The following is a 24,521-nucleotide window of genomic DNA, read 5'->3' as shown; positions in this document are numbered from 1 at the left end:
TTTTTTTTTTTTTTTTTTGGTTTTTCGAGACATGGTTTCTCTGTGGCTTTGGAGCTGTCCTGGAACTAGATCTTGTAGACCAGGCTGGCCTCGAACTCACAGAGATCCGCCTGCCTCTGCCTCCCAAGTGCTGGGATTAAAGGCATGCGCCACCACCGCCCGGCTGTATAGCTATTTTAAATAAATCTTAAAAAAAAAATTCCTGGAGCTGGGGATGGAAGGAACCATAAAGAAACCCTGCCTCAAAAACAAGCAAGCAAATAAATAATAAAAACAGTAAGAATAGGGAAGTGCAAGCACCAAAGCCTTCATTCTCACTGTACAGAGAAGGAAACTGACCCGGGCTCAGAGGACCCAGCTGGCAGTGGTAGAGCTGGGATTTGAACTCAGATACACACTGCTTCTGCTCTACTGAAGGCTTTTTCTGGACTCCAGTGCTGAGGAGCAGCCTTGAAGGCTGAAAGGCTGAAACCTAATGACTAGGTACAGCTGTGATTGCTCTATAGAGTACTATTTTCCCCCACAGGAAAATCTTCTTTTCTCTTCCTCTCCTTCCTCCACTGGAGAACTAAAAGGCTAAGAGAGAGGACAGAATAAAATATTTAAAATTACTTCATTAAAATTGAAAAAACAAACCTCCTGTGTGCATTCTCCCGTGGCTCCTCTGAGACAGGCAGGTCTTTGCATGTGCGCGCGCACACACACACACACACACTCTCTCTCTCTCTCTCTTGTTTGTTTGGGTTTTTGTTGTTTTTTTCCTTTTTCTTTTTTTTCGAGAAAAGGTTTCTCTGTGGCTTTGGTGCCTGTCCTGGAACTCACTCTTGTAGACCAGGCTGGCCGCGAACTCACAGAGATCCACCTGTCTCTGCCTTTCGAGTGCTGGGATTAAAGGTGTGCGCCACCACTGCCTGGCCAAAAAAATTAAAAAATAATTCTATTGTGAAGAAAGATTGGTACCTCTGTTCTCTCCTCCATACCCAGCATTCCCCTGGAGTGCAGCCTGCAGACGTGAAGGAAGTCGCTGAGAAGGGCGTGCAAACCCTGGTGATTGGCAGAGGGATGAGTGAGGCCCTGAAGGTAGGTTCTGGTGTCCACAACATTCCTGAGGACAGACATTGTCTCTTGGACCGTAGCTTTACAGATACCTCCTTCGCTGGAGTTCAGCTCCATGTCATGCCCTCTCGTTGCTGAGCAGTAAGAGACCGAGGATGCGTGAGATCATGTACGAGACTCCACTTTGTCAGAAGGGGATTTCCAAGTCTGTGCCCAGCCCTGACTGTAGGTTTTTTTTTGTTTGTTTGTTTGTTTGTTTTGATTTTTGAGACAGGGTTTCTCTGTAGTTTTCAGTGCCTGTCCTGGAACTAGCTCTTGTAGACCAGGCTGGCCTGGAACTCACGGAGATCCTCCTGCCTCTGCCTCCTGTGTGCTGGGATGAAAGGCCTGTGTCACCACTGCCCGGCTTAGCCAGCTTTTCTTAACTTGAATCTACCTTTCGCCTCTGGGCTTTTATCTTTTTCTATTTCTGTATACCTTATTTTCACTCTTACTCCTCTGCTGGCTGTGTGGCTGACCCCTAGCATCCTCCTCCCCTTGTTCCTGCTCCTCCTTCTCCTCCTCTCAGATTTCTCCTTCTGTTTATCCTCTCTGCCTGGCAGCCCCACCTATCCTTGCTCCTGCCTTGCTATTGACCAATCAGGTGCTTTGGACAGGCAAAGAACCACAGCTTCACAGAGTTAAACAAACACATTAAAAACTGCAACCCATCTTTGCATCATTAAACAAATGTTCCACAACATCAATAAATGTAACACATGTTAAAATAATAGCCTACAACCCTATCCTTGATTCATAAACACAGAATTAGGAGAAATAAGTGCTGAGTTAGATTCCTTACTCAGAGTTACAGTGCTGGAAAGGCTTCAATCCAGGGCTAAGTCAAAATGCTGTATCCCCCTTTTCTTTTCACCAGGGCTAAAGCATGGGTATGAGACCCTTTGGGCATGTGACTGTGGTCTGTTTTTCCCACCCTGGTATTGGGAGTGAACTCGGCCACACGCATGCACACACTCTGAACCACTGTGACTCCAACTTCTCAGAGGCTTTTCTGAAGCTCACTGGGGCTCCCTGCCCAATGCTGGAGTGGTGAAGCTCTGGTGACTGAGAAGTGACAGGTGCTCTGATTCTGCGAAGTACACTTGCCTTAGGACAGGAAAGAAGTCTCTGGGGCCCCTTTCCCCCTTTTTAGTCATCTCTCTTCTCTCCAGGTGCCGCCATCCACTGTGGAGTACCTCGAGAAACAAGGAATTGATGTGCGGGTCCTCCAGACGGAGCAGGCGGTGAAGGAGTATAATGCCTTGGTTGCCCAAGGGGTCAGAGTGGGAGGCGTTTTCCATTCCACCTGCTGATGGAGCCCACGGAGGGGAATAAACCACTAACAAGGATGCCTTGCCTGTCTCTCTTACCGTGCTCCACTGCAGCCCCCATCGTGCATTCTGAGCATGGGGTTATGTCTGGGGATGGATTGACAGAAGACTAAGGCAGAGTTCCGGCCCTCCAGGTTGCTCAGATCAGAAGGCTTACTGAAATTCAGCAGTGCAGCCTGTTAGGTTCATACAGAAAAGGTTGGAAAAGTTCAGAGCATTAAAGGTCTCATCACAGTTGATGACTTGGAACCTTTATCCATAAAGCCAACTTTTGTTGGTGGGCTTGGGCAGGGTGGATTCAAGATGGAATTACTTACATGGCCATGCCTATGTAGAGTCCTGGAACTTGCTTTGTAGACTTCTCCTGCCTCTGCCTCCCGAGTGCTGGGATTAAAGGCGTGCACCACCACCGCCCGGCCAGTTTACAGTTTTTAATCTTAAGGATGTGTGGGAGAGCCAGGCAGGTCAATACACAATTAATTGTCATCCAGCACTGCAGAGGTGGGGAGGGGAAACCACAAATTCCAGACTAGCATGGTCTACATAGCAGGTTACAAATCACCCAGGGTTACATAGTAGATCCTGTACTGAAGCATCCCCAGAATGTTATGTGGAAGAAATCGACAATGCCACAGTAGTTCCAAGTGCAAAGAAAAGGTTAATTTGGCTTAAGCAGGATGGGAAGACAGCCAGGAAGGATACCACCACCACAGAGATGAAAGCTGAGTCTTTGGAGAGGCTGAGAGTTAGGAGAGCTGGCATCTTCCAGAGGACCCAGGTTTGAGCTCCAGAACCCACAAGGCTCCTCCCAGCAGTCTGTAAATTCAGGCCCAGGAGATCTAATACCCTTTGCTGGCCTCCAAAGGCTAAGTTTTTGCTCTGAGCTATGTGGGTGGCCCAATTAGGCATCTTTTCTTAAAAAAAAAAAAAAATACTTTACAGAGAAACATTTTAATGCAGAAGATCGTGATAATTTACAAATGAATCACAGTGGGAGCCTCCACCAGCACCTGCTAGGAACTAAAGACAGGAGAATGAGCAGTCAACACCTTCAGTGCCTGCTCATGCCCACAGACCTGTGTGCCCTCCTCAAGGTACCTGGGCCCTGCCCCTTGCCTCCCACTGGGTTAAATTCATAAAAGGTAGGGAGAGATGGGCAGATCCTTGGAAGAGAGAGGAGGAGGCTACTGCTTGCTCTTGTACCAGCCTCCTGACCCAAGGCCACACCCACTCCAGGAGGCCAGGCCATTGTGCTCCTCTGCAGCAGCCTAGCAGAAGCCCAGCAGGAGCACAAGGAGGGGAGCTGGGAAGGGATGACCTGGTGGTGTCCAGTTAGAGAAGCAGCAGCTGATGGTGGTGGATGCCTCCAGCTAGGCATCCATAGATTACTGTTAGCCAGTCTGTGCAGCTAGGTATCTGTATTAGCTGTTAGCCAGTCTGTGCAGCTAGGCATCTGTATTAGCTGTTAGCCAGTCTGTGCAGCTAGGCATCTGTATTAGTTGTTAGCCAGTCTGTGGATTAGAGAGCAATTTAAAGTGGACTTTATGAGAAAAAACAACTAGAGCGAAACAGAGATACTGTTTTAACCTCACCCAGGAAGTAAGTGAGCAGGTCAGGTTAGCTCTACTCATGCGTCTTCATCTCTGTCAAGCAATCCTAGTGCCCTGGTCACTGCGAGTTCCTCACGGACTTGACAGCCCCTGCAGATCTGGGGAGGTCCTCCCTAGTGCCCTTGTCAGATGACTGACAGGACCTTCCTACTATGTACCCTCGTCTTATAAAGCCAGCCCTGGGTAGGTATGAGGGATGTCTGGTATTGTAATCCCCACCCCCAGTCTAAATTAAGATGGCTCCAGTGGGTACTGAGTCAGGTATGGTTGTAACTGCATCACAACCTGCATTGTCACTACAGAATTAAAAGAAATCATAAGGGGGTGGGGGAAGCAGTAAAAACTTCCTTGACCGGGGCTGGAGAGATGGCTCAGTGGTTAAACGCACTGGCTGCTTTTCCAAAGGTCCTGAGTTCACTTCCCAGCACCCATTTGGTGGCTCTCAACCATCTGTAATGAGATTTGATGCCCTCTTCTGGCCTGCAGGCAGATATGCAGGCAAAACACTGTATACATGATAAATAAATAAATAAATCTTTAAAAACAAAACTTCTTTGACTAATAAGTGTCTGGCAGTCGGGTCATTAGCCTTCATATAAAAGCTGCTAATAAATAATACCCACTTCCAATCCGGTCTGTATGGCCAATGCTGGACACAGATCACGGAGAGAAGCTGTTCTGTGGAGTTATACTTAGTCCCCTCTATTAATCTTCTAAGTCTTTGATTCAGTTTGCAGGAAGCACAGCTCTCATTTGTCCTAGCCTGAGCGGTTCCTAAGACAAGAATCAGCCATGTGTCACATGAACTCCAAATGTCTCTTCAGAAGCCTGGACTCAGGATTTGCTTTGAGGAGCTGGGCTAAAGACACACCACCACGATCGTCTCCCGTCAGTGACAGTGTGGAGGAAGATGTAGGAAACTAAAAGCTCTCGTATTTCCCAGAACCAGACATTTCTGAGTGCAAGGCTGAGCCTACCTCGTCAAATAATTGAATTCCTCAGCCACAGGCTTGTCAGGATTTGCTCAATGTCTGTCTAAACTCCACCAGCACGGCAAACTCACAGATCCTAGTGCAGCCCACAATTCTCACAGCTTTGAAAAAGGCATCCTGCCACTAGGGCAAAACCTAGTATAATACCTATAATGTATGTCCCCCTCGTACACAAAGTCTATCTGGGGCTTTAAGAAAAGTGCACGACCTGGCCTGGACTCTGAGGAAACACTAGAAGCCTGTTTCCCAGCTGTAATGGAGAGAAGCTGGAAGGAAATTTGAACATTTTTAAGCTTGTGTGTGCACCTGTCTGTGAAATTGTGCCGACACCTGTGGAGGCCAGAAGAGGCTTCGGCGTCATTGGAGCTGGAGCCACAGGTGTTTGAGTCACCCAAATAATAGTGGGATTCACACTCCTGCGGTTAAGTGTGCTGGGAGGGACAAGCAGCACCCGGACCAGAGCTACCTCTCCAGCCCCTGGTAGGAGGTATCCAGCGTATTATTCCATTAGATCTTCAAATGTTATACACTGTAACGGGCTCGGTCATCAGCTCAGGGCCAGGGAGCTGTCATTCAGCATGTCTTCAAACTCCATCTCCTATGGTAGGCGTCTTTTCTGGGCATTGTGCCATTCTGACACGAAAGCCTGATGGCGGCACACCCCTGAGATGGGGAAAGTCCACTCCCTGGATGCTCCCCTCCCACCTCCATAGCAGTTACTGCCTCTCGGAGCTGGACAGCGTGGCCAGGCTACAAGTCCCAGGCGTGCAAGTTGGGAGCAATGGGACACAGGGCAAGTTAGGTAATTTCAGTTTTGATTGGATTTTTAAGAATTTGATTAATATATAAGTGGGGTGAAGAGCAGGCACACACATGAAGAGGAACACGGAGGTCAGAACACAACCTGGACGAGCAGGTCCTTTCCTTTCACAATTTGGGTCCCAAAGAACTCAAGACGTTGTCCTGATGGAAAGAGCCATCTCACTGGCCCGGTTTCTCTAAATTTTAATTATTTTGTTTACCAAATGAAGGTAGGAGTACCTACTTTGTAGAGCAGTTGGAAGTTAGTTCGTGTAAAGAGTTACAGCGCCAAGCACAACTGGAAAGTAGCGTGCTGATAAGTTCCAGCTTCACCTCTTCGTGGTGCACTTTTGCTATTACTTGTCTAAGCTCTCCGCGTTCCAAATGTGATCAAGACAGGCTGTCGATGCAGGTACTGCCCGTGTCACCAAATCCATCTCATTCAATGACCCTTGCCTGACCTATGTCCTAGTTAGGGTTACTATTGCTGCGGTGAGCCGTGACCAAAAGCAACTTGGGGAGTAAAGGGTTTGTTTTATTTGGCTTACAGATACCAAGTCACAGTCCACTGAGGAGAGGCACGGCAGGAACTCACATTGGGTGGGAACCTGGAAACAGGAGCTCATGGAGGCTTGCTCAACTTGCTCTTATGGAACCCAAGAATGTCCCTACCCACAGTGTACTGTGCCCTCCCCCACAGCCACTAAGAAATGCTCCGCAGGCTTCCTACAGCTCCATTCTCTCAGCTGAGGCTCCCTCCTCTGAGGTGACTCCAGCTTGTGTCAAGTGGACACAAAACTAGCCAGCACATGTGCTCATTCCTGCTTTTCAAAACACCGGAGCGCTGGACAGCTGGAGGTCCTACCATCGTGTGGTCTTTTTTTTTTTTTTTTTTTTTTTTTAATTTTCAAGACAGGGTTTCTCTGTGTGGCCCTGGTTGTCCTGGAACTCTGTGTAGACCAGGCTGCCGCTGCCTCCCAAGTGCTGGGATTAACGCATACACGTGGAGGCCAGAGGTGATTTCAGTGTTCTCAATTGCTTCCCACCTTAAAAAAACAAAAACAAACAAACAAAAAAACCAAATGTATTGGGAGCTGGGGAGATGGCTCAGTAGTGAAGAGCCCTGGCTGCAGAGGAGCTGGTTCACATGGACTCACAGTTGCTGGCAGGAGTTGGCTCTTCTTTACTCTGTCATTCCTTCCACACTGTACATAGCGCGTCGGCCCTTGAGCTTCTGGGTGATCCTGTCTCTGCCTGTCTTGCACTAGGAGGGCTAGGATTACAGATGTGAGCCACCATATCCAGGATCGAACTGAGATGTCAGGCTTGGGTTGTACTTTTATACTGTGAGCCAAGACAGGGCGTTACTATGTAACTCTCATGGGCCTTGAATTCAGTAATGTCAGGCTGTCATTGAACGCTGAGACCCATCTGCTCAGGTGGGTCAGAGGGCTGGAATTTAAGGCTTACTATGCCATACCCACCCACCTTAGTTTTGAGACAGAATCTTCAGGGACCTTCCTGCCTAGGCTGCACCGCACAGTTACAAATGCACGCCACCATGCCCAGCTTTTATGGGGTGCTGAGAATTAAACTCATGCTTGCAAAGCTCATCACACCCTCCTCCAAAAGACCCCCACAGATCTTGTTTTTTTGTTTTGAGACAAGGTCTCATTATACAGCTTTGGCTGTCCTAGAACTCACTATGTGCCCAGGCTGGTCTTGAACTCACAGAGATCTAACTTGCCTCTGCTTGCAGAGTGCTAGGATCACAGGTATGCACCACCATGCACGGCTGGCCCCCCAAAATTTGTTTTTGCTAAGTAACCCATTCCTATCATAATGCCCAATTCTAAGACAAGGCTCACACAACTGACGGCAACACCCCTTGTGGATGTGGTTCCCCATGTGCCCTTCAGGAGACACATAGTCCAGAGTACCTGTGTACTTCCCCCGTAGTGGGACAATAGAGCAGAACAACTGGGGCCTCTGGAATCCTTTTAGATTCGAAGGAATATAAGTTTGACTATTAACGGTACAGCTTCCAAACCTTATGTGGATGGCACATGCACACGCACAGGCCTGCTTCCCAGTCAGCCTCTCTGCAGCACCGACTTAGTCCACCTCACCTGGACTTTCCTGCAGCTCCAGCGCAGCAGAGGTGCTGCCAGACAGGACTTCCTTTCTTCCCACAGCACGGCCTGCTTTCCCCAAATATGGCCCTCATGCCTTTATTAAAGGCGAAGGGATTCCAAGGGCAATGCAGGATGAAAATGACCTACTGCCCTGCTATTCTGTCCTTTCTTCGCCCGTCCACTGCCTGATCAGGAAGACAATAGATCTCCAAGGCCCTTCAGAACCTTTCAGTGGTGATACACAGCTGTTAAATGGCTTTGGAGTTGACTCTGGCAAAGAAATTGTTACTTCAAGAAACAAGACTATGGTTATGGTTTGAATAACCGGGAGTTGGAAATGCCTGGAAAATCATACCGTATGTCTTACATTTCAGAATTAACATGTGTTATTACTGCTATGGGCTTCTTTTTAAGACTAGAAACTAGAACAGCTAGGTGTTTTCTCAACTTTATTATGGGAACGGAAGAGATAAACCAGAATATTTCTGTTATTAATGTAAAAATGATTGACCCTGTGTACGATACTGAAAGGGACTGTAAGGCTGGCATGTTCTTCATGCCTACATACTTCCAGGTGATGTACCAGGCTTCTGCTCACAGTACCTAGAAAGGGCTCCTAGGCCATGGCTGTGAAAACTGGTTAGGGTCAGCGTCTTGCAGGCTTGGGCATTATGTAAACTTTCACGGGCTTACTGAAGGGGATGGTGCCCTCAGTGCTGGTCTCCACCTGTGGTGACATCTCACCACCCTCCATCCATGGAGATTTTGGGATGCGTGCACCAGAGTTGTAGGCCAGCAGCAGCCGCACTTCCACCTGGCATGGCTCTGGAAAATAAAAATAAAACAAGAAATCCTCCACCACTCGGTAACTTCTAGGAATTCAAATGAAGCTGCAAATGAAGGGCCATCAAAGCCGGCTGCACGGCTGGGGGAGGAGCACATCAAATGGAGGTGGCCCACACCTTTAATCTCAGCACCCTGGAGGCAGAGGCAAGCAAATCTCTCTGTCTGCATCCCTTTTTATCCTCAAACACAAAACCAGTTTTCTAGCTGAATCATTTGAGGCTGGTCCCGAGCTGCAGATGTAAAGCCACTGCCTCCATGTGGGCTTCTGCCACTCAGAGCCACAGCTGCCGAGGGCACCAGAGAGAAATCTGCAGGAGGCCACAGTGCTGGATACGCAGTCGGTGCTGTGACTGTGGTCTGTGTGCATCTTGGACCTGCCTTTTCTAGTGGAAAGGTTCAAGGTAGAAACAGTTCTGGCAGAAAATTTGTTACCAGTGGAAAGGAACCTGTTTCGGGGATTTAAAACAGCAGAGTCCTTCTGATTCTTTCACACACTACACTGCAGATCCGCCGCCTGTCTGTGGCAGGCCTCCTGAGAGTAAACAAACCCCTCGTGAGTCATTGGCTGTTTCAGCTCAGTGGCATGGAGTATAGGACATGCTCTAATTGAGCTTGAACGCACTGAGGGAAGAAGGCAGGGAGGCTTTGGAATAGAAACCCACTCTGTGCCAAGCACTAAACCCTAGGACTTCTTTTCTTGCCACACCATGAAAAAAAGAGTCACAATCTTGAAAAAAAAAAGTCCAGGAGCTCAGATAGCTCTAAGTGGCTGCTCAGATCCACCCTGTGAACAACTGAGCTGAGTTTGGTCTTTTGCTAACCACATGGCTTCCACAAAGGAGAGGGAGAGACATTCAGAAGGACCTACTGGCAACTGCAAGGCACAGAACACAATCAACTTGCATGTGCCCTACTTTGGTGTAAGGGTTAAAGATCAGCTTCCGGCTAAAAGTTCGGAGGGTAAGAATGAGCTGGATGGTTCACAAATCAACCAGGACAAAGGCTCCAGGACTCCAACTCTGTTTCTGGTCTCTCGGGGTCAGAGCAAAGATGACATTGCTCTCCTCCTGGGCCCACTGAGTTCAGCAGGAGTACTAAGCGCAGCCTCAGCTCCAGCCATGCAGCGTACACACCCACACCACAGGGCCTCTCAGTCATGAGTGTGGTCATGACATAAGCACTATGCCAATCCCAGACTTCCAGAACCATCTCCCACTCGGGGTGCAGCCAGGGCAAGCCCAGCATCAGCTCTGTCATCACGACTCCTGGTCTATCTCAGACAGCACCACAGCACTTCAAGGAGCCAAATCCTGGGCAAGTCGGGAGGGCAGAGAGCCATTCTGCCTTCCCTTATCAGCTTCTAATAGGAATGGCAATTCAAGCCAATGCCACCGAGAAGGGAGAAGAGAGAGAGAGAAAAAGAGAGGCAATGGTGGAGAGGAGAAATGAAAGTCACCCGAGACAAGCCCTACAACGCATCCGTTTTTCCTAGAAGAATGGTTCCCATCCTAAAGAAAAGGAGAAGCCAAGTAAGGTTGACAGAATCTCACAGGAAAGGAGGATCTGAACCCCCAGCTCTGAGACCTAGCTCTCTACAAGTAAGGTTGACAGAATCTCACAGTAAAGGAAGGATCTGAACCCCCAACTCTGAGACCTAGCTCTCTACAAGGTAGCATCCTGACCTCCAAAGGAGCTATGGACTCCACTTCCTGCATTAGAGCAGCAAAGTTGGTCTCCTTGTGTGCAGCCCAGTCTATCCCCATGAGACTCGGCTCTACAGTCCCCCATGTCTTCTAATGGAACCTTGTTCCTTGTGCAAACAGCAAATCAGTCCAAACATATTAATGTTTGAGCTTATGACATCCTTCCGTAACAGAGATCCAGTTCACTCAGGGTAGCCCCCACGACAGGGTTTCTCTGTAGCTCTCGCTGTCCCGGAACTCACTCTGTAGACCAGGCTGGCCTCGAACTCACTGAGATCCGCCTGCCTCTGCCTCCATGCCTGGCTGGCACATGCCTTTAATCCCAGTACTTGGGAGGCAGAGCTGGAAGCCAGCCTGGTCTACACAGAATTCTGGGCCAGCCAGGGCTGCACGGTGATACTCTAAACAATCATAACGGGCAGATAGTGAGATTAGTGGGGAGATGCTCCCGCTCCCCCAGCCCGCTGACTCACCTGTCCAGGCAGTGTGGGAGAGGTACACCTGAGTGATGAGGCGGTGCCGGCCGGGGCCAGGGTTTCGAAAGTCTGCTGGCTTCGGGTGGATCATCTGAGCCTGGCCATCAGGGTACAAGACCTAAAGCATTACAGAAATGGAACCACAGAAGACACATGAGCCAAGAAAATAGATGTGAACCCCAAGTCAGCAGTAGAAAGGTGACCCTAGCCATCATAAAAATCTGCTTCTTAAGTGGGAACAAGGCATGTCGGGCAGTGGTGGTGCACTCGGGAGGCAGAGGCGAGGCCAGCCTGGTCTATAGAGTGAACTCCAAGACAGCTAGGGCAGCACAGTGAAGCCCCGTCTCAAAAATTTGACAAAACAAAACAAAACAAAAAAAAGGGTGGTGGTGGTGGTAGACAATACTAGAAGCAGCGTGCAGTAAATATTTCTTAAGAGGAACAATGTCGCAGCGCTGAAAGGACTTCCCTCCTTGGCTCTGAAGCAGTCTCCAGAGAGCACTCAAAGAAAGAGGGGGTCTGTTTGCATCGTTAGCCAAATCTTCACATCTCTCCAAGGGACATAGAATTCTTCCCTCAATAGCTTGAGGCCCTAGCTGCCTGTGCGGAGTCTATTACAGGACACAGGGACAAGCAGACAGGAGGACGGACTGGACAAGCTCTGTGCACACAGAGAGGACTCGGATCATCCTTTCAACCATGAAATCCAGGGAAGTTTGTGTCTTGTCTGCTGGCTCAAATCTTTCATCTCTCTGAGCATCTTGGGCCCTCCCAAGGACTGACAGGTCTATGTTTATTTTTCTCTCCTTCTCTCTGCTGTGTTTGGGTATGGGGGGAGGGGATATTGCAGAGACCAGACCGCCCTCCACCTTGTTTTCAAGGCATTTCCCCCACCCCCTGGGCAGCATGCAGGAATGTGTGGCTATACCGGGATTTTTATGCTCCAGTGACTTTTAGCTTCTTGCTCACTAAGCCATCTTTGTGACTGTTTTGAGATCCAGTTTTGTTACTTGCCTACACTAGCCTTAAACTTGTATACTGAAAGCTTAGTCCGTAAAGTAGTGTTCAGAAGCAGGGTTTTGGGGAAATGACTGGATCATTAGGACTCTGACCTAACCAAGGGCTCAAACCCCTGAGAGATTTGTAATTTCATGTATTCTGGGGCGAGGCTGAGCCTGTCACGTCCCCAGCCCCTGCTCTGTCCCAGCTTCCTCCTTTCCACGAGCTGAACAGCTTTGTCCTCTATGTACTCCCTGCTATGACGCTGTAGCCTCACCTGAGGCCTACAGGGATGGAGCCAGGCAACTGCAGACTGAAACCTTCGAAACCACGAGCTAAATCAACTCCTTCCATCTCCTTTTCTCAGGTATCTGGTCACAGCGAAGATAATTACAAGCTGTTTCTCTCTACTGGCTTCTAGGCTCTGCAGCCCCATCCTAGGGAAGAAGAAAGCTGTAGGGGCCCTAGTTTCCAGAACTCCATTATCTTTAACAGCTCAGTGGGTTAACTTAAAAGGAGAGGAGAGGTTGGGAGGATAATGGAATAGGGCAATGCATCCATGTCTGAAATAACCAAAAAATGACTTCTAAAGAAGAAAGAAGTGGGACAAACAAACAGAACCAAGTTCTCTGTCAAAGACTCTGCTGTCTTACAGCTGCCAGAAACATTCCTTCAGGAGTTTAAAAACCTGTGGCCCAAGCAGGTGAGGAGAAGAAAATGGCCAGCATGAATTATATTCTGAATTTCAGAACAACTGAAAAATGTATTTCCTCTTGCAGTAGCTAAAATACAGTAACTCAGACCGCCCTCTCCTTCTCTCATGACTTGCACCACCAAGGGCTCACTCTCCGCTTTTCCTCACCCTCGGCCGGTCCTCTTTCAGGCGGTACCCGCGTCAGCACCTTCAGCACAGTAAGCTTAACCGTGCCTGAAGCACCGACCTCCACTTCTAACTGCCGGCCCCTTGATCCGGCTCCCAGGGAAACTGAGTGCACCACTCAGCCTATCCACAACCTCCACACTTAGCACTGCACTGAAGGAAGCACGAGATGCACAGACGGACGGCAGGAAGGACGGAGAGGTGGAGGAAGCTGGGATTGCGGCTCAGCTCATGTGATTCTAGCTTATCTAAGGCTGGAAAAATGTGTTCTCCTGATCATTTCTTCCCATCTATGAGTTCTGTCTGCCACCTGACCAACCAATAGAACTTGTTTATTACAACTGATACATTCAGCGTGTGTGCGTGTGTGTGTGTGTGTGTGTGTGTGTGTAGAAGGGATTAAATCTAAAGTCTGCATTATACAGATCCTTAGTAAATAAAACCTTCCTGGATTCTGAGGGCATTATATACATTTCATGCTAATGTCTGCTATTCCTATTTTCAGATGTAGAATCTGAGGTTTAGAGTTTAATTTGCTCAAGAGCAGAGTTGGCTCCTGCCATGGCACCTCTTTTTGTCCCTTTTCAGTCTTGGTCCCTCAAGTAGATGACAAAAGAACCAAAGTTAAAGGCTTCAACATAGTGTCAGTGTAAACACACGGAGCCCACACCCAACACACCTGGACCTTAACAGTGTTCTGAGGGTCTTGTACATGTTCCAGGGTTGCATCCACATCCAAGGCTACCACCAACCCAGATGTAAACCGCAAAGGGTTGTCTGACTCGCCTGCGGGCTCGATGATGGTGGCCGAGGCTTTGTGGATCTGTAAACAAAAAAATATGCCGATTTTCAGGCCAATGAGAAAGCTTAGAGGGGTGGTCCCTACTACCACGGTGGTACCCGAGTTTGATCCTTGGACCCACACATGCACACATGCCATGGCATCCCAGTCTTCCGCCTATGAATACATGTAATCAGAGGAAGGACCCTAGCTCATTGCTCCCCTGGTCACAGAAGTTCACTGAACTAAGTGGCTTTCAGTCTCAGGACAGATGGGCGAGGGCACGTGGACTCTGACCTGCTCCGGGAGCGGGAGATGGAGGAAGGTGCTCTGCCGCAGCATTGTCTGCAGAATTTTGATCACTTCCACAGGTTTAGACGCCATGAGTCGGGGCATAATATCAAGAAGTTTATCCACAAAGCTGTCATGAAGTTGGGGCAAATCGGCAACAAAGCACCTGTGTGAACACACAGAAGCACTGACCACACACTTGTTCACCAAGCTAGCTAAGCCCACACTTCTGCCAGCCCTGAAGCAGGAAGAGGACTGAATGGGAGGAGCTTTAGGATCGTGCCTGAAATTGACAGGGACAGTGATCAGCCTGCTGGGGCACCATGATCAGCCAAAGAGCCACTGCTGAGTCAAAAACGCCCTGGCCTTGCAGGCGTTGAGGACCTAAACCTAACCCCCAGAATCTGTAACAAAGACGGGGACAGTAGCATGAGCCTGTATCCCAGCACTGGGAAGGCAGAAGAGGATCCCCGGGGCTTGTTGGCCAGCAGATCAAGCTCACTGGCAAACTCCAGATTTAGTAAGTGCCCCTGCTTCAGTAAATAAGGTGGAAAGTGTTTGATGGAAACATTCGGAGCTGGAGAGATGGCTCAGAGGTTAAGAGCACTGCTTGCTCTTCCAGAGGTCCTGAGTTCAATTCCCAGCAACCACATGGTGACTCACAACCATCTGTAATGAGATCTGGTGCCCTCTTCTGGCCTGCAGCATACATGTACATAGAGCACTGTACACATCATAAATCATTAAAAAACACTCTACATCAACATCTGGTACATATAAAACGTGTACACACACAGAGACATACATAGAAAATTGGTTTTTTTGTTTAAGAGCCTGTTTCGCTGGCATGGTGGTTAATGTCTATAATCTCAGAATTTGGGGGATTCTGCCAAGGCAGGAGGATTATTGTGAGATCAAGGCCAGCCTGGGCTATAATTTGAGGCTCTGTTAATGAGTAACCATGAGTGTCAGGCATGTACTTGAGTGCTTTATATGAGTGTATTTAATCATTATGCTATTATCATTCTTTTCATAGATTCGCTAATTAATTAGAAATGTTTTACAGGAGGCTCCATCAAGTGCCAGGTACTACTCTAAGTCTGGGGATCATGCTAATAATAATAAGCAAGAAGAACAGCTGAATTTTTTGTTGATCCATTTGTAGCACTGGGGATTGAGCCCTGGGCCTCTCCCACCGAACTGTATCCCAGCCCCGGGGGTTTGTTATGATTTTGCTGTGGTTTGAGAGAGGGTCTTACTATAGCTCAGGGAAATGCAATCCTCCTGCCTTGGTCTTTCAACTGCTGAGATTATAGAGTGTGTCCTCCATCAAGTGTGAAAGAACTTTGTTAAGATTTATTTTTGACAGATTATGGTGGCACATACCTTTAATCCTACCACTCAGGAGGCAGAAGCAGGCAGATATCTGTGTGTCTGAGGTCAGCCTGGTATACACAGTGTTCTGTAACAGCCACAGTTACATGGTGAAAGGAGGAAAATTTTGTTTTTATTCTAATATTTAAGTTTTATTTTTTTTACATGTATGGGTGTTTTATCTGCTTGTATATCTGTGTATCATTTGTGTATTTGGTCCATTGAGGACAGAAGTAGGTGTCAGATCCCTTGAGACTGGAGTTATAGACTTTGTGATCGTGTTTTTAAGATGTGAGACCTAGGGTACAGCTCCAGCACTATGCTTGCCTGCTGGCTACTATGCTCCCCGCCATGAAAAACCCAACTGTTCACACGAAACAAGCTCAGTCTCACTACTTTAACTCTATCAAGCCCTCTGATCATCTACTGCATGTTTTAAGAGTAGATCCAGACCATAGTAGATGGACCTGATACCCACTTTTTATTATTATCTATTTATTATGTATACAATGTTCTGTCTGCATGTATGCCTGCCCACCAGAAGAGAGCACTAGGTCTCATAGATGGTTGTGAGCCACCATGTGGTCGCTGGGAATTGAACTCAGGACCTCTGGAAGAGCAGGCAGTGCTCTTAACCTCTGAGCCATCTCTCTAGCCCCCGAGAAACATTTTAAAGTGACAAGAACCTGGATTCCACTCCCCCAGAACTCAAGTAAAAAGGTAGGGAGCGGCAGTGACCCCTAGTGTTGGGAAGGTTAAGGCAGGAGGCTCCCTGGAGCTTGCTGGCCACTGGCCTAGATAAACCAATGCCCTCCAGGTCCAGTGTGAGACTGTTGCAGAAAAAAAGGTGGACAGTGACTGAGGCACACACCTAACATCAGCCCCTGGTTCCCCTATGCTTGAGCGTGCGCGCGCACACACACACACACACACACACACACACACACACACACACACGCAAGCATGCATGCACATAATCAATATTTTGCCCAAGCTGGTCTTGAAATAATAGGCTCAAGTGATTCTTCTGCCTTATCATCCAGATCAGCTGGGATTACAGACGTGCCCTATGGTGCCCATCTTGAGACACATTTATTCCACACATTCATTCTGTTATTTTAGAAGATTCACATGTATTTTTAATTATGTGTGCATGTTTCTGTGTGTGGGTATGTGCACATGAATGCAGGGGCTGGCAGCAGCCAGAAGAGGGCATCAAAGCCCTGGAACTGGAGTTACAGGTAATTGTGAGGCACTCTGTATAGGTGCTGGGAACCAAACTCAATTTCACTGAAAGAACAGTAACTACTCTTAACCATTTCTCTAACTCCTACTTATTTCTTCTTCTTCTTCTTCTTCTTCTTCTTCTTCTTCTTCTTCTTCTTCTTCTTCTTCTTCTTCTTCTTCTTTCTCTCTCTGTCTCTCTGTCTCTCTCTGTCTCTCTCTCTCTCCATCTCTCTCCATTTCTTTATGGTCTCACTATGCAGCAATGGCTAGTATGGAACTTACTATTTTGACCAAGCTGGCCTCAAATCCCCATGCCTCTGTCTCCATGCTGGCATTAAAGGTATGTGTCAGTACACCTGGCTTGTTATTATTTACCTACGGAATTAAAGAACAACTGCCAATAATCCCAGCACTTGGGAGGTACAGGCAGGAGGATCAGGAGTTCAAGCCAGCTTTAGCTATACAACAAGTTCAAGGCCTGCCCAGACTACATGAGACCCTGTCTCAAAAAGGCAAAAGAACAATCCCAGGCACACTGGTACATATCAGTAATCCTACCATTCAGGAGGTGAGGCAGGAGGATCAACAATTCAAGACCAGTCCGGGCAACACAGTGAGATCCTATCTCAAACAAAAATATAAAAGGAATTAAAAGAACAATTTGTTGTTGTTTGTAGAGATTCATACTTGTTTTCTGTAGCTCAGCTAAGGGCTGAATCCAAATGGCCCTGATGTTTTTATTATTTATTATTCCGAAGCTCTAGACTTACAAAGTTTATACACCACTAAGGAAAACACTGACAACAGGTGACGGACAGCTCAGCAGACGTAAAAGACGTGATCTCGTTTGGCGTCTGTTAGGTTACTTTCTGCATAAACAAGATGAAGAAACCATCGTAAGAGTTACAAAATACTCACCTCTGAAAAAAATCCACTTCCTGTAAAAACTTTTCACACATTCCAAATAAGGGGTCAACTCTGCAGGAAAAAAGCAAAATGTAAGAAGCCTGTCACTCTGTGAACGAAGGAGTGAGGACAAGAACCCCGAAACCCAAGCACTGTAAGGTGGACGAGCTCCTAGACAGCAAGAAAGGCAACGGTCTCTCTGAGGAACACAAGACCAGGAGTCGTATCTGTGGCTAGAGAGGTCAGGCATGGGTCTTCAGACTTCCTGAAAGTGAAAGAAGCAGACTGCACATCTCTTAGCAGACTTCCCTATATCTTCCTCATCATTTGCCTTAAGAGAGCGGTGATTGTATCTACGGTATCCTCAGGAGAACACCTGTTCTGTCCAGTGTGCACCTGGTGTAGGAAGTTCTCCTGTCTATGTGTTGCTTTCATTGGTTGAATAAACAAACTGCCTTGGCCTTTTGATAGGGCAGCACTTAGGTAGGTGGAGTAGACAGAACTGGATGCTGGGAAGAAGGGCAGAGAAAGAGCCGCCATGGAGCTGCCAGGTCAGACATGCTAATCTTTCCCAGTAAGCCACGACCTCGTGGTGACATACAGATTATTAGAAATGGGTCGAATCAGGATGTGAGAGTTAGGGGCTGGAGAGATGGCTCAGAAGTTAAGAGCATTGCCTGCTCTTCCAAAGGTACTGAGTTCAATTCCCAGCAACCACATGGTGGCTCACAACCATCTATAATGGGGTCTGGTGCCCCCTTCTGGCCTGCAGGAATACAGACAGACAGAATATTGTATACATAATAAATAAATATTAAAAAAAAAAAGATGTGAGAGTTAGCCAATAGGAAGCTAGAGCTAATGGGCCAGACAGTGTTTAATACAATTTCTGTGTGATTATTTCGGGTGTAAGATAGCCAGGTGGGACCAAAGCAGGCTCTTTCCATACAACATGCACCTTACCCTTGCGTGGTGCGTGCAGTGACTATCAGCTGCACTTTACCCTCACGTGGTCCCTGCAGTGACTATCAGCTGCACCTTACCCTCGCGTGGTCCGTGCAGTGACTATCAGCTGCACCTTACCCTCACGTGGTCCGTGCAGTGACTATCAGCTGCACCTTACCCTCACGTGGTCCCTGCAGTGACTATCAGCTGCACCTTACCCTCACGTGGTCCCTGCAGTGACTATCAGCTGCACCTTACCCTCACGTGGTCCCTGCAGTGACTATCAGCTGCACCTTACCCTCACGTGGTCCGTGCAGTGACTATCAGCTGCACCTTACCCTCACGTGGTCCCTGCAGTGACTATCAGCTGCACCTTACCCTCACGTGGTCCCTGCAGTGACTATCAGCTGCACCTTACCCTCACGTGGTCCCTGCAGTGACTATCAGCTGCACCTTACCCTCACGTGGTCCCTGCAGTGACTATCAGCTGCACCTTACCCTCACGTGGTCCGTGCAGTGACTATCAGCTGCACCTTACCCTCACGTGGTCCCTGCAGTGACTATCAGCTGCACCTTACCCTCACGTGGTCCCTGCAGTGACTATCAGCTGCACCTTACCCTCACGTGGTCCCTGCAGTGACTATCAGCTGCACCTTACCCTCACGTGGTCCCTGCAGTGACTATCAGCTGCACCTTACCCTCGCGTGGTCCGTGCAGTGACTATCAGCTGCAGGGCTTTGGCTTGGAGCCTCATGTGGTGTATGATCACCACCTGCTTATTCTCCACCCCGCTGTACATAAACTCCATTTTATAGGTTTCTTCCATGATCTGTAAGGAAAGACAGTCAGTAAAACATCACAGGAGAGAGAGGGCTGCACAAGCTGATGGCTTCTGAGGAAGGGTGTGGCTCCTGGCAGACTAGCGACACTCTTGTGGGTGGCCCTAACCCTGGAATATGGACAGAGCACAAACAAGACTCAGCAGGTTATTTTTTTAAAAAAGGAGAAACAAAACCGGGTGGTAGAGGTGGGGATAGCTTTAGGAAAAGTTAGGAAGAGGAGTATGGATGAATATAAAAATACACTCTATGAAAGTATCAAAGAACTAAAAATATTAAAATAACCTCAAAATTGCCAGGCGTTGGTGGCACACGCCTTTAATCCCAGCACTAGGGATGCAGAGGCAGGTGGATCTCTGTGAATTTGAGGTCAGCCTGGTCTACAGAGCAAGCTCCCAGACAGACGCCCGACTGAGGAGTCTCCATGTGCTTACCTGTTTTGCTGCTGCTGAGGCCAAATCACTCTGCTTTAGATATAGGGGGGCAGCCACATTCCACAGCTTCTCCTGCAAAGCCTACTCAGACAAACGAGAGAGACAGGCACAGCGGTCACAAAAGGGACACAGACTTGAGATCTGTGCTTTGACTGAGAATTTGGCATACTGCAGGTTTCCTCCCATTCCCTGCACTGTCTAAAAGCGAGCAAGCCTCGCCTACCGCGGAGTGTGCAACGACTGTCAGGACAATCAGCTGCTGCACGCTGGGCCCTGGGGTCTTGCTCACAGGGTCACTGCATTAACCTGAGCAGCCTAAACTGTCCGGCTTCCAACTGAGATTCCAACTCGTGTGTGGTGTCCTTTGGTAAAACTCCCAGCCGGGCAGCTTTCCTAGAGCCTCCTCTCCCAGCTTCTCTCCAATGAGAGCGCTCACTGAGAGCCACAGGTGTCACTCCCCACCCCTCTCCATCACCTAACGCAGGTTTGGGTACCAACTCCACCTATCTCTGCTGTGGTTTATTTCAGGGAGTTTCTTCTCCATCTTTTAATTCCCTGTTCTTTTCTTCAGAAAGGGTGACCTTACGGATGCAGCCCAGGCTGCCTCAAACTCATGATCCTCCTGTCTCAGCTTCTCTAGTAGGCAGCACCATCAAGCTCGGCTTCCAAGGACCTTCTGACGGCGCAATGAGTGACTTCATAGAAACCAGACTAACCCTGTCTAAACAACGCAAGTCACACACATCATTTTCAATTTTCTAGTAGGCACGTTTATAACAGAAAACACACTGGGAAACTAAATTTTGGGGGTGTTTATTTCAACATGGTCTCATCCTATAGTCCAAGCTGGCCTTGAACTTGGCAATCTTCCTGCCTCAGACTCCTGAGTACTGGGATTGCAGGTATGAAATACTATGCCCAGCTCAGTGAAAATGTTTAAAATAAATATAGTCTACTTGGGCCAGGTGTGTAGCACACACCTTTAGTCCCAGCACACAGGAGGCAGACTTGTGGATCTCTGTGAGTTCAAGGCCATCCTGGCCAGCATAGAGAGACCCTGCCTCAAAAAAAAAAAAAAAAAAAAAAAAAGAAAAGAAAAAAAGAAAAATTAAGAATATGTATAGAGTCTATTTAATTCAGTATACTGCCATTTTAACAAAAGTGGTACCTTTTTCTGTTTTGTTATTGTTGTTTTGTGTCTGTGCACCACACACACGCCTGGTGGCTTTAGAGGGCAGAAAAGGGCACTGGCTCTCCTGGAACTGGAGTTCTAGACAGTTGAGAGCAACCTGTGGGTACTGTGGGCACTAGGAACTGAACCTGGGTTCTCTGAGAAGAACAAGTGCTGGCACCATCAAGAGTAGAAGACAGGCGATGTCATCAGTAGACCGAAGCCAGGACAGGTCCTGAAAGGCTCCGATGCAGGGCCCAGTAGGTATTCTCAATTCATATTCTAAAGCCACAAGCTGGGGCCAACAAGCAAGACTTTACAGAAGTGTAGGTGGCAGTCAGCAGGTTGTTAAGGGCAATGACCAGTTACTTTAGCTATTTCTCTAGGTCATTCGGTTCCAGGTAGCGAGTGAAGACATGCTTGGTAGTGTAAGCAATGCTTTAAGTGAACTGCTAAATAAATCAATAACTCTGTACTTTCTACCCTATGCTACCTCAAGCTGGCTTCCCTTTCACACCTGCTGCGTAAAGTAAGTCTCAACAGTCCAGTGGGTACTTGTAGCACTTCAAGGCTCAGTGGCCACACCTATCTGGTATCACCACACTGAACAGCAATAGGCTTAAGACTACATGGATAACAGAAAACTGTTACATCCAATAATTTCTCATGTGCAAGTTTCTACATAGGTGTGGTTGGAGCAGAATGCTTTTGTATTTTTTTTTTTTTGGAGTACATAATATTACACCGTAAGTATTTTGCTATATCGTGGTGTGATTCCCCACAGACCATTCCTGCCCACCACAGACTATATGGCTGAGTAGACGCCACAATTTATTAGCTCCTCCCTATCACAAACACACTCCTGGCTCAGATTCTAGGCTAACAAGAGTGATCAGCACAGGTGAACAACGTCTTCTCAGTCCCCTCTTTTGCTACTAACAAAAGTGGATTTTTTTTTTTTTTCAGTAAGACAGGGCCTCGCGCCAGCAATCCTGTCCTTTATTCCCGTTCCCACTCTCCTGTCGCCCGCGCCAGGCCAAGGAAACGTTCATCTCTATTGCCAGCCGCGGTTAGTCTAGAGGTGGTTTCACTACGATGCCCAGGCTGGCCATGAATCCTGCTGCTCTGGTCCCCCAAACGGGCAGATTACAGGTCTGTGCCAACAAAGGCCTGGGAAGTTGGCCCTTTTAAGAGAAATGAATTAGCCTTTCGACTTTGACAAGCAAAATCAAAAGCAAGTTCAGTTCAGAAAATAGCATGCCAGGTGATGGTGCACACCTTCAATCCCTGCACTCGGGAGGCAGAGGCAGGCAGATCTTTGTGAGTTTGAGGTCAGCCTGGTCTACAGAAAGAGAATTTCAGGGGAGGCGGCGGTGGGGAAGAGACAGAAAAATTAAATTAAATTAAAAAAAAAAAAGAAAGAGAATTTCAAGACAGCCAGGGCTACACAGGGAAACCCTGTCTCAAACACCACCACTCCCCCTCCACCAAAAAAGAAAGAAAGTGTGGGGGCCAGCCATGATAAGCTAAGTAAGGACAGGTCACCCAAAGCAAGTTCTTATTTCCAACCATTATCACCTGCCAGAGTAGAACTCGGCCCTGGATAAATTTAATAAGAGGCCTAAGTCTCGGTAGTTTACCCTGAGGCAATACCCGGTGCCAGGACCCGACCACCGCCCAAGAATAGACCATCCAAAGGAAATGCCTAATGTTCCAACCACCGTAGATAGGATCACCTGCCAGGACACCCCTAGACAAATGTCAGCCAATCAGAGGTCCTGAACCTCAGAAAGCCCTCGCCCCCACCTTTACTACTATAAAAACCCTATTCTAATTGAGCTTGGGGCTCTCCAGTTATTCCAATACGTTGGACATGCGGAGTTCACAAACTTGACTAAAATAAAGGCTCTTTGCTTTTACATATGGGATTCGGTTTCCTTGTTGGCTTTTGCGGGAACTTCACGGATTTGGGCATAACAGAAAGAAAACAGTATAAAAGTTTAAATATGAGGCTAATCCCACTAAATGAAACACTAAATGACCTTAGTATCCTTCTCTTTTGGAAACAGGGTTTTATATGGCCCTGGCTGTTGCCCTGAAAGTCCTAATCCTCCTGCCTCCAATTCCCGTCGGTCCAAATGCTGGGACTATAGTGTACCTGTTTATCTGATACTGAGATCAAGCCCAGGGCTTGGGAATGCTAAGCAGGTATTCTACCATCTAAGCTATATAGCCTTTGCTCCAATCTTCAGGATTTTAAACTTAAAATCTGCCCTAATTGATGTGGGAGTGTCATATATCAATCTGTTGATTTCATTGGCTGAGCAATAAAGAAACTGCTTGGCCCTGATAGGTTAAAGCATTTGGTGGGAGGAGTAAACAGGATAGAATTCTGGGCGGAAGAGGAAGTGAGGTCAGACTCTGCNAATAATCTGTCTGTATGCCTGAAGGCCAGGAGAGGGTGCCAGACCTCTTTACAGATGGTTGTGAGCTACCATGTGGTTGCTGGGAATTGAACTCAGGACCTTTGGAAGAGCAGGCAATGCTCTTAACCACTGAGCCATCTCTCCAGCCCCCCAGTTCCAGGAATTTTAAGGACCTCTTCTGGCCTCTAAGGGCACCAGCCATGCACGTGGTATGGAGACATACATACATACCGGCAAAACATCAATATATAAAATAATTTTAAAAATTTACAAAAAGTGGAAGCAACACTGAGGAAGATACCCAACACTGACTTTCTCACACACACACACACACACACACACACACACACACACACACACACACGACAGGACTCAGAGACCAGGAGCGGATGGACGATTAGCAGAAGAGAGGCAACACCAGGACCAGGGCTGGTTAGAGCATCTCTTATCTCAGAGGACCTGACTTTATCAGCACCCACATGAAGCTTACAACCATCTGCAACTCTAGTTCCAGGAGATCTGACACTCTCTTCTGACACCAGGGGTACATGGAATATACACACATGTAGACAACACCCTCACATACATTAAAAAAAAATACCCTAAAAACAAAAAAGGCTTTAGGGACCATTTGTTTAAAAAAAAAACAAAGCAAAACAAACAAAAAAACAGAAAGTACTTTTTCAGCATCATATTTCTTCTTTGGTTTCTTTTGGAGTTTTAAGATAAGGTCTTCCTTGATCATGCACATAGCATGCATACAGTAATGCATTAACTGAGCCTCTCAGTGCATTCTAATCCATCGCCTTCATTCTTTCTGGAGTTGCAGCTGTCCAAGATTAGGCCCATGGGAATCATGTCAAACCAACTCACTTAACCTTTGACACGACACTGTTAGTTTTTTTTTTTTTTTTCTTACTATGTTTTTGCTTTCTGAAATAACTCCATTGTCTCAGGCTGGAATTGGAGTTTCCTCACCAGATCCTGGACATGTCTCAGGCACCAAGAAACCCTGGTTCCTTTGAATGCACAGTGCTGTTTGGAAACCAAGATCTGGCCACTGGACATGCTCATTGCCACTGGGATGTCTCACTGAATGCTTTGTTTCAATAATTGAACTTGTCATTTAAAATAATAAAAATACTATTTTGTTATTTCTAGGAAAAAAAAAAAAAAAAGATAAGGTCTTTCTACACAGCCCTAGCTGTCCTGGAAGTAACTCTGTAGAACAAAACACACTGGCCTCAGACTCAGATCTG

At 47.5% G+C, this 24,521-nt stretch overlaps 2 protein-coding genes and 1 long non-coding RNA gene across 10 annotated transcripts in view; 1 reads left to right on the top strand and 2 right to left on the bottom strand.

The window, feature by feature from the left end:
- Aamdc (adipogenesis associated Mth938 domain containing) overlaps window positions 1-2,444 on the top strand; it is a 14,422-nt gene extending 11,978 nt beyond the window's left edge. For 2 of the 3 annotated variants that reach the window (XM_050154583.1, XM_050154585.1), the window contains exons 3-4: window positions 985-1,080; window positions 2,268-2,444. In XM_050154583.1, coding sequence (XP_050010540.1) covers window positions 985-1,080; window positions 2,268-2,408 — 237 coding nt within the window. In that variant the 3' untranslated portion in view covers window positions 2,409-2,444. The remainder of the gene's footprint in view (window positions 1-984; window positions 1,081-2,267) is intronic. The other variant, XM_050154584.1, reaches the window with a different exon arrangement.
- Window positions 2,445-8,399: 5,955 nt separating this feature from the next.
- Ints4 (integrator complex subunit 4) overlaps window positions 8,400-24,521 on the bottom strand; it is a 54,900-nt gene continuing 38,778 nt past the window's right edge. Inside the window, exons 18-25 of the mRNA XM_050154464.1 lie at window positions 19,889-19,961; window positions 19,666-19,746; window positions 19,091-19,221; window positions 17,460-17,519; window positions 13,947-14,106; window positions 13,548-13,691; window positions 10,987-11,107; window positions 8,400-8,789 (exon numbers count right to left, since the gene is read on the bottom strand). Of these exons, the coding sequence (XP_050010421.1) occupies window positions 8,611-8,789; window positions 10,987-11,107; window positions 13,548-13,691; window positions 13,947-14,106; window positions 17,460-17,519; window positions 19,091-19,221; window positions 19,666-19,746; window positions 19,889-19,961 (949 nt within the window). The 3' untranslated portion in view covers window positions 8,400-8,610. The remainder of the gene's footprint in view (window positions 8,790-10,986; window positions 11,108-13,547; window positions 13,692-13,946; window positions 14,107-17,459; window positions 17,520-19,090; window positions 19,222-19,665; window positions 19,747-19,888; window positions 19,962-24,521) is intronic.
- LOC126509013 (uncharacterized) lies at window positions 17,526-19,073 on the bottom strand. Of its 6 annotated transcripts, none has more exons than XR_007594024.1 (3): window positions 18,926-19,073; window positions 18,766-18,885; window positions 17,526-18,525 (listed from the first exon to the last, which is right to left on the bottom strand). It is a non-coding gene; the product is annotated as an uncharacterized lncRNA (long non-coding RNA). The 6 variants fall into 6 exon arrangements; XR_007594026.1 differs by having other exon boundaries at window positions 18,806-18,885; XR_007594022.1 differs by having other exon boundaries at window positions 18,846-18,885.

Source organism: Alexandromys fortis, unplaced genomic scaffold (genome assembly GCF_014885135.2).
Source record: "Alexandromys fortis isolate MF-2015 unplaced genomic scaffold, M_Fortis_MF-2015_v1.1 scaffold_77, whole genome shotgun sequence".
In the NCBI taxonomy this organism is placed as follows: Eukaryota; Metazoa; Chordata; class Mammalia; order Rodentia; family Cricetidae; genus Alexandromys; species Alexandromys fortis.
The sequence above is the reverse complement of the archived record's forward strand: the minus strand, read 5'-3'. Positions and strand labels throughout refer to the sequence as shown.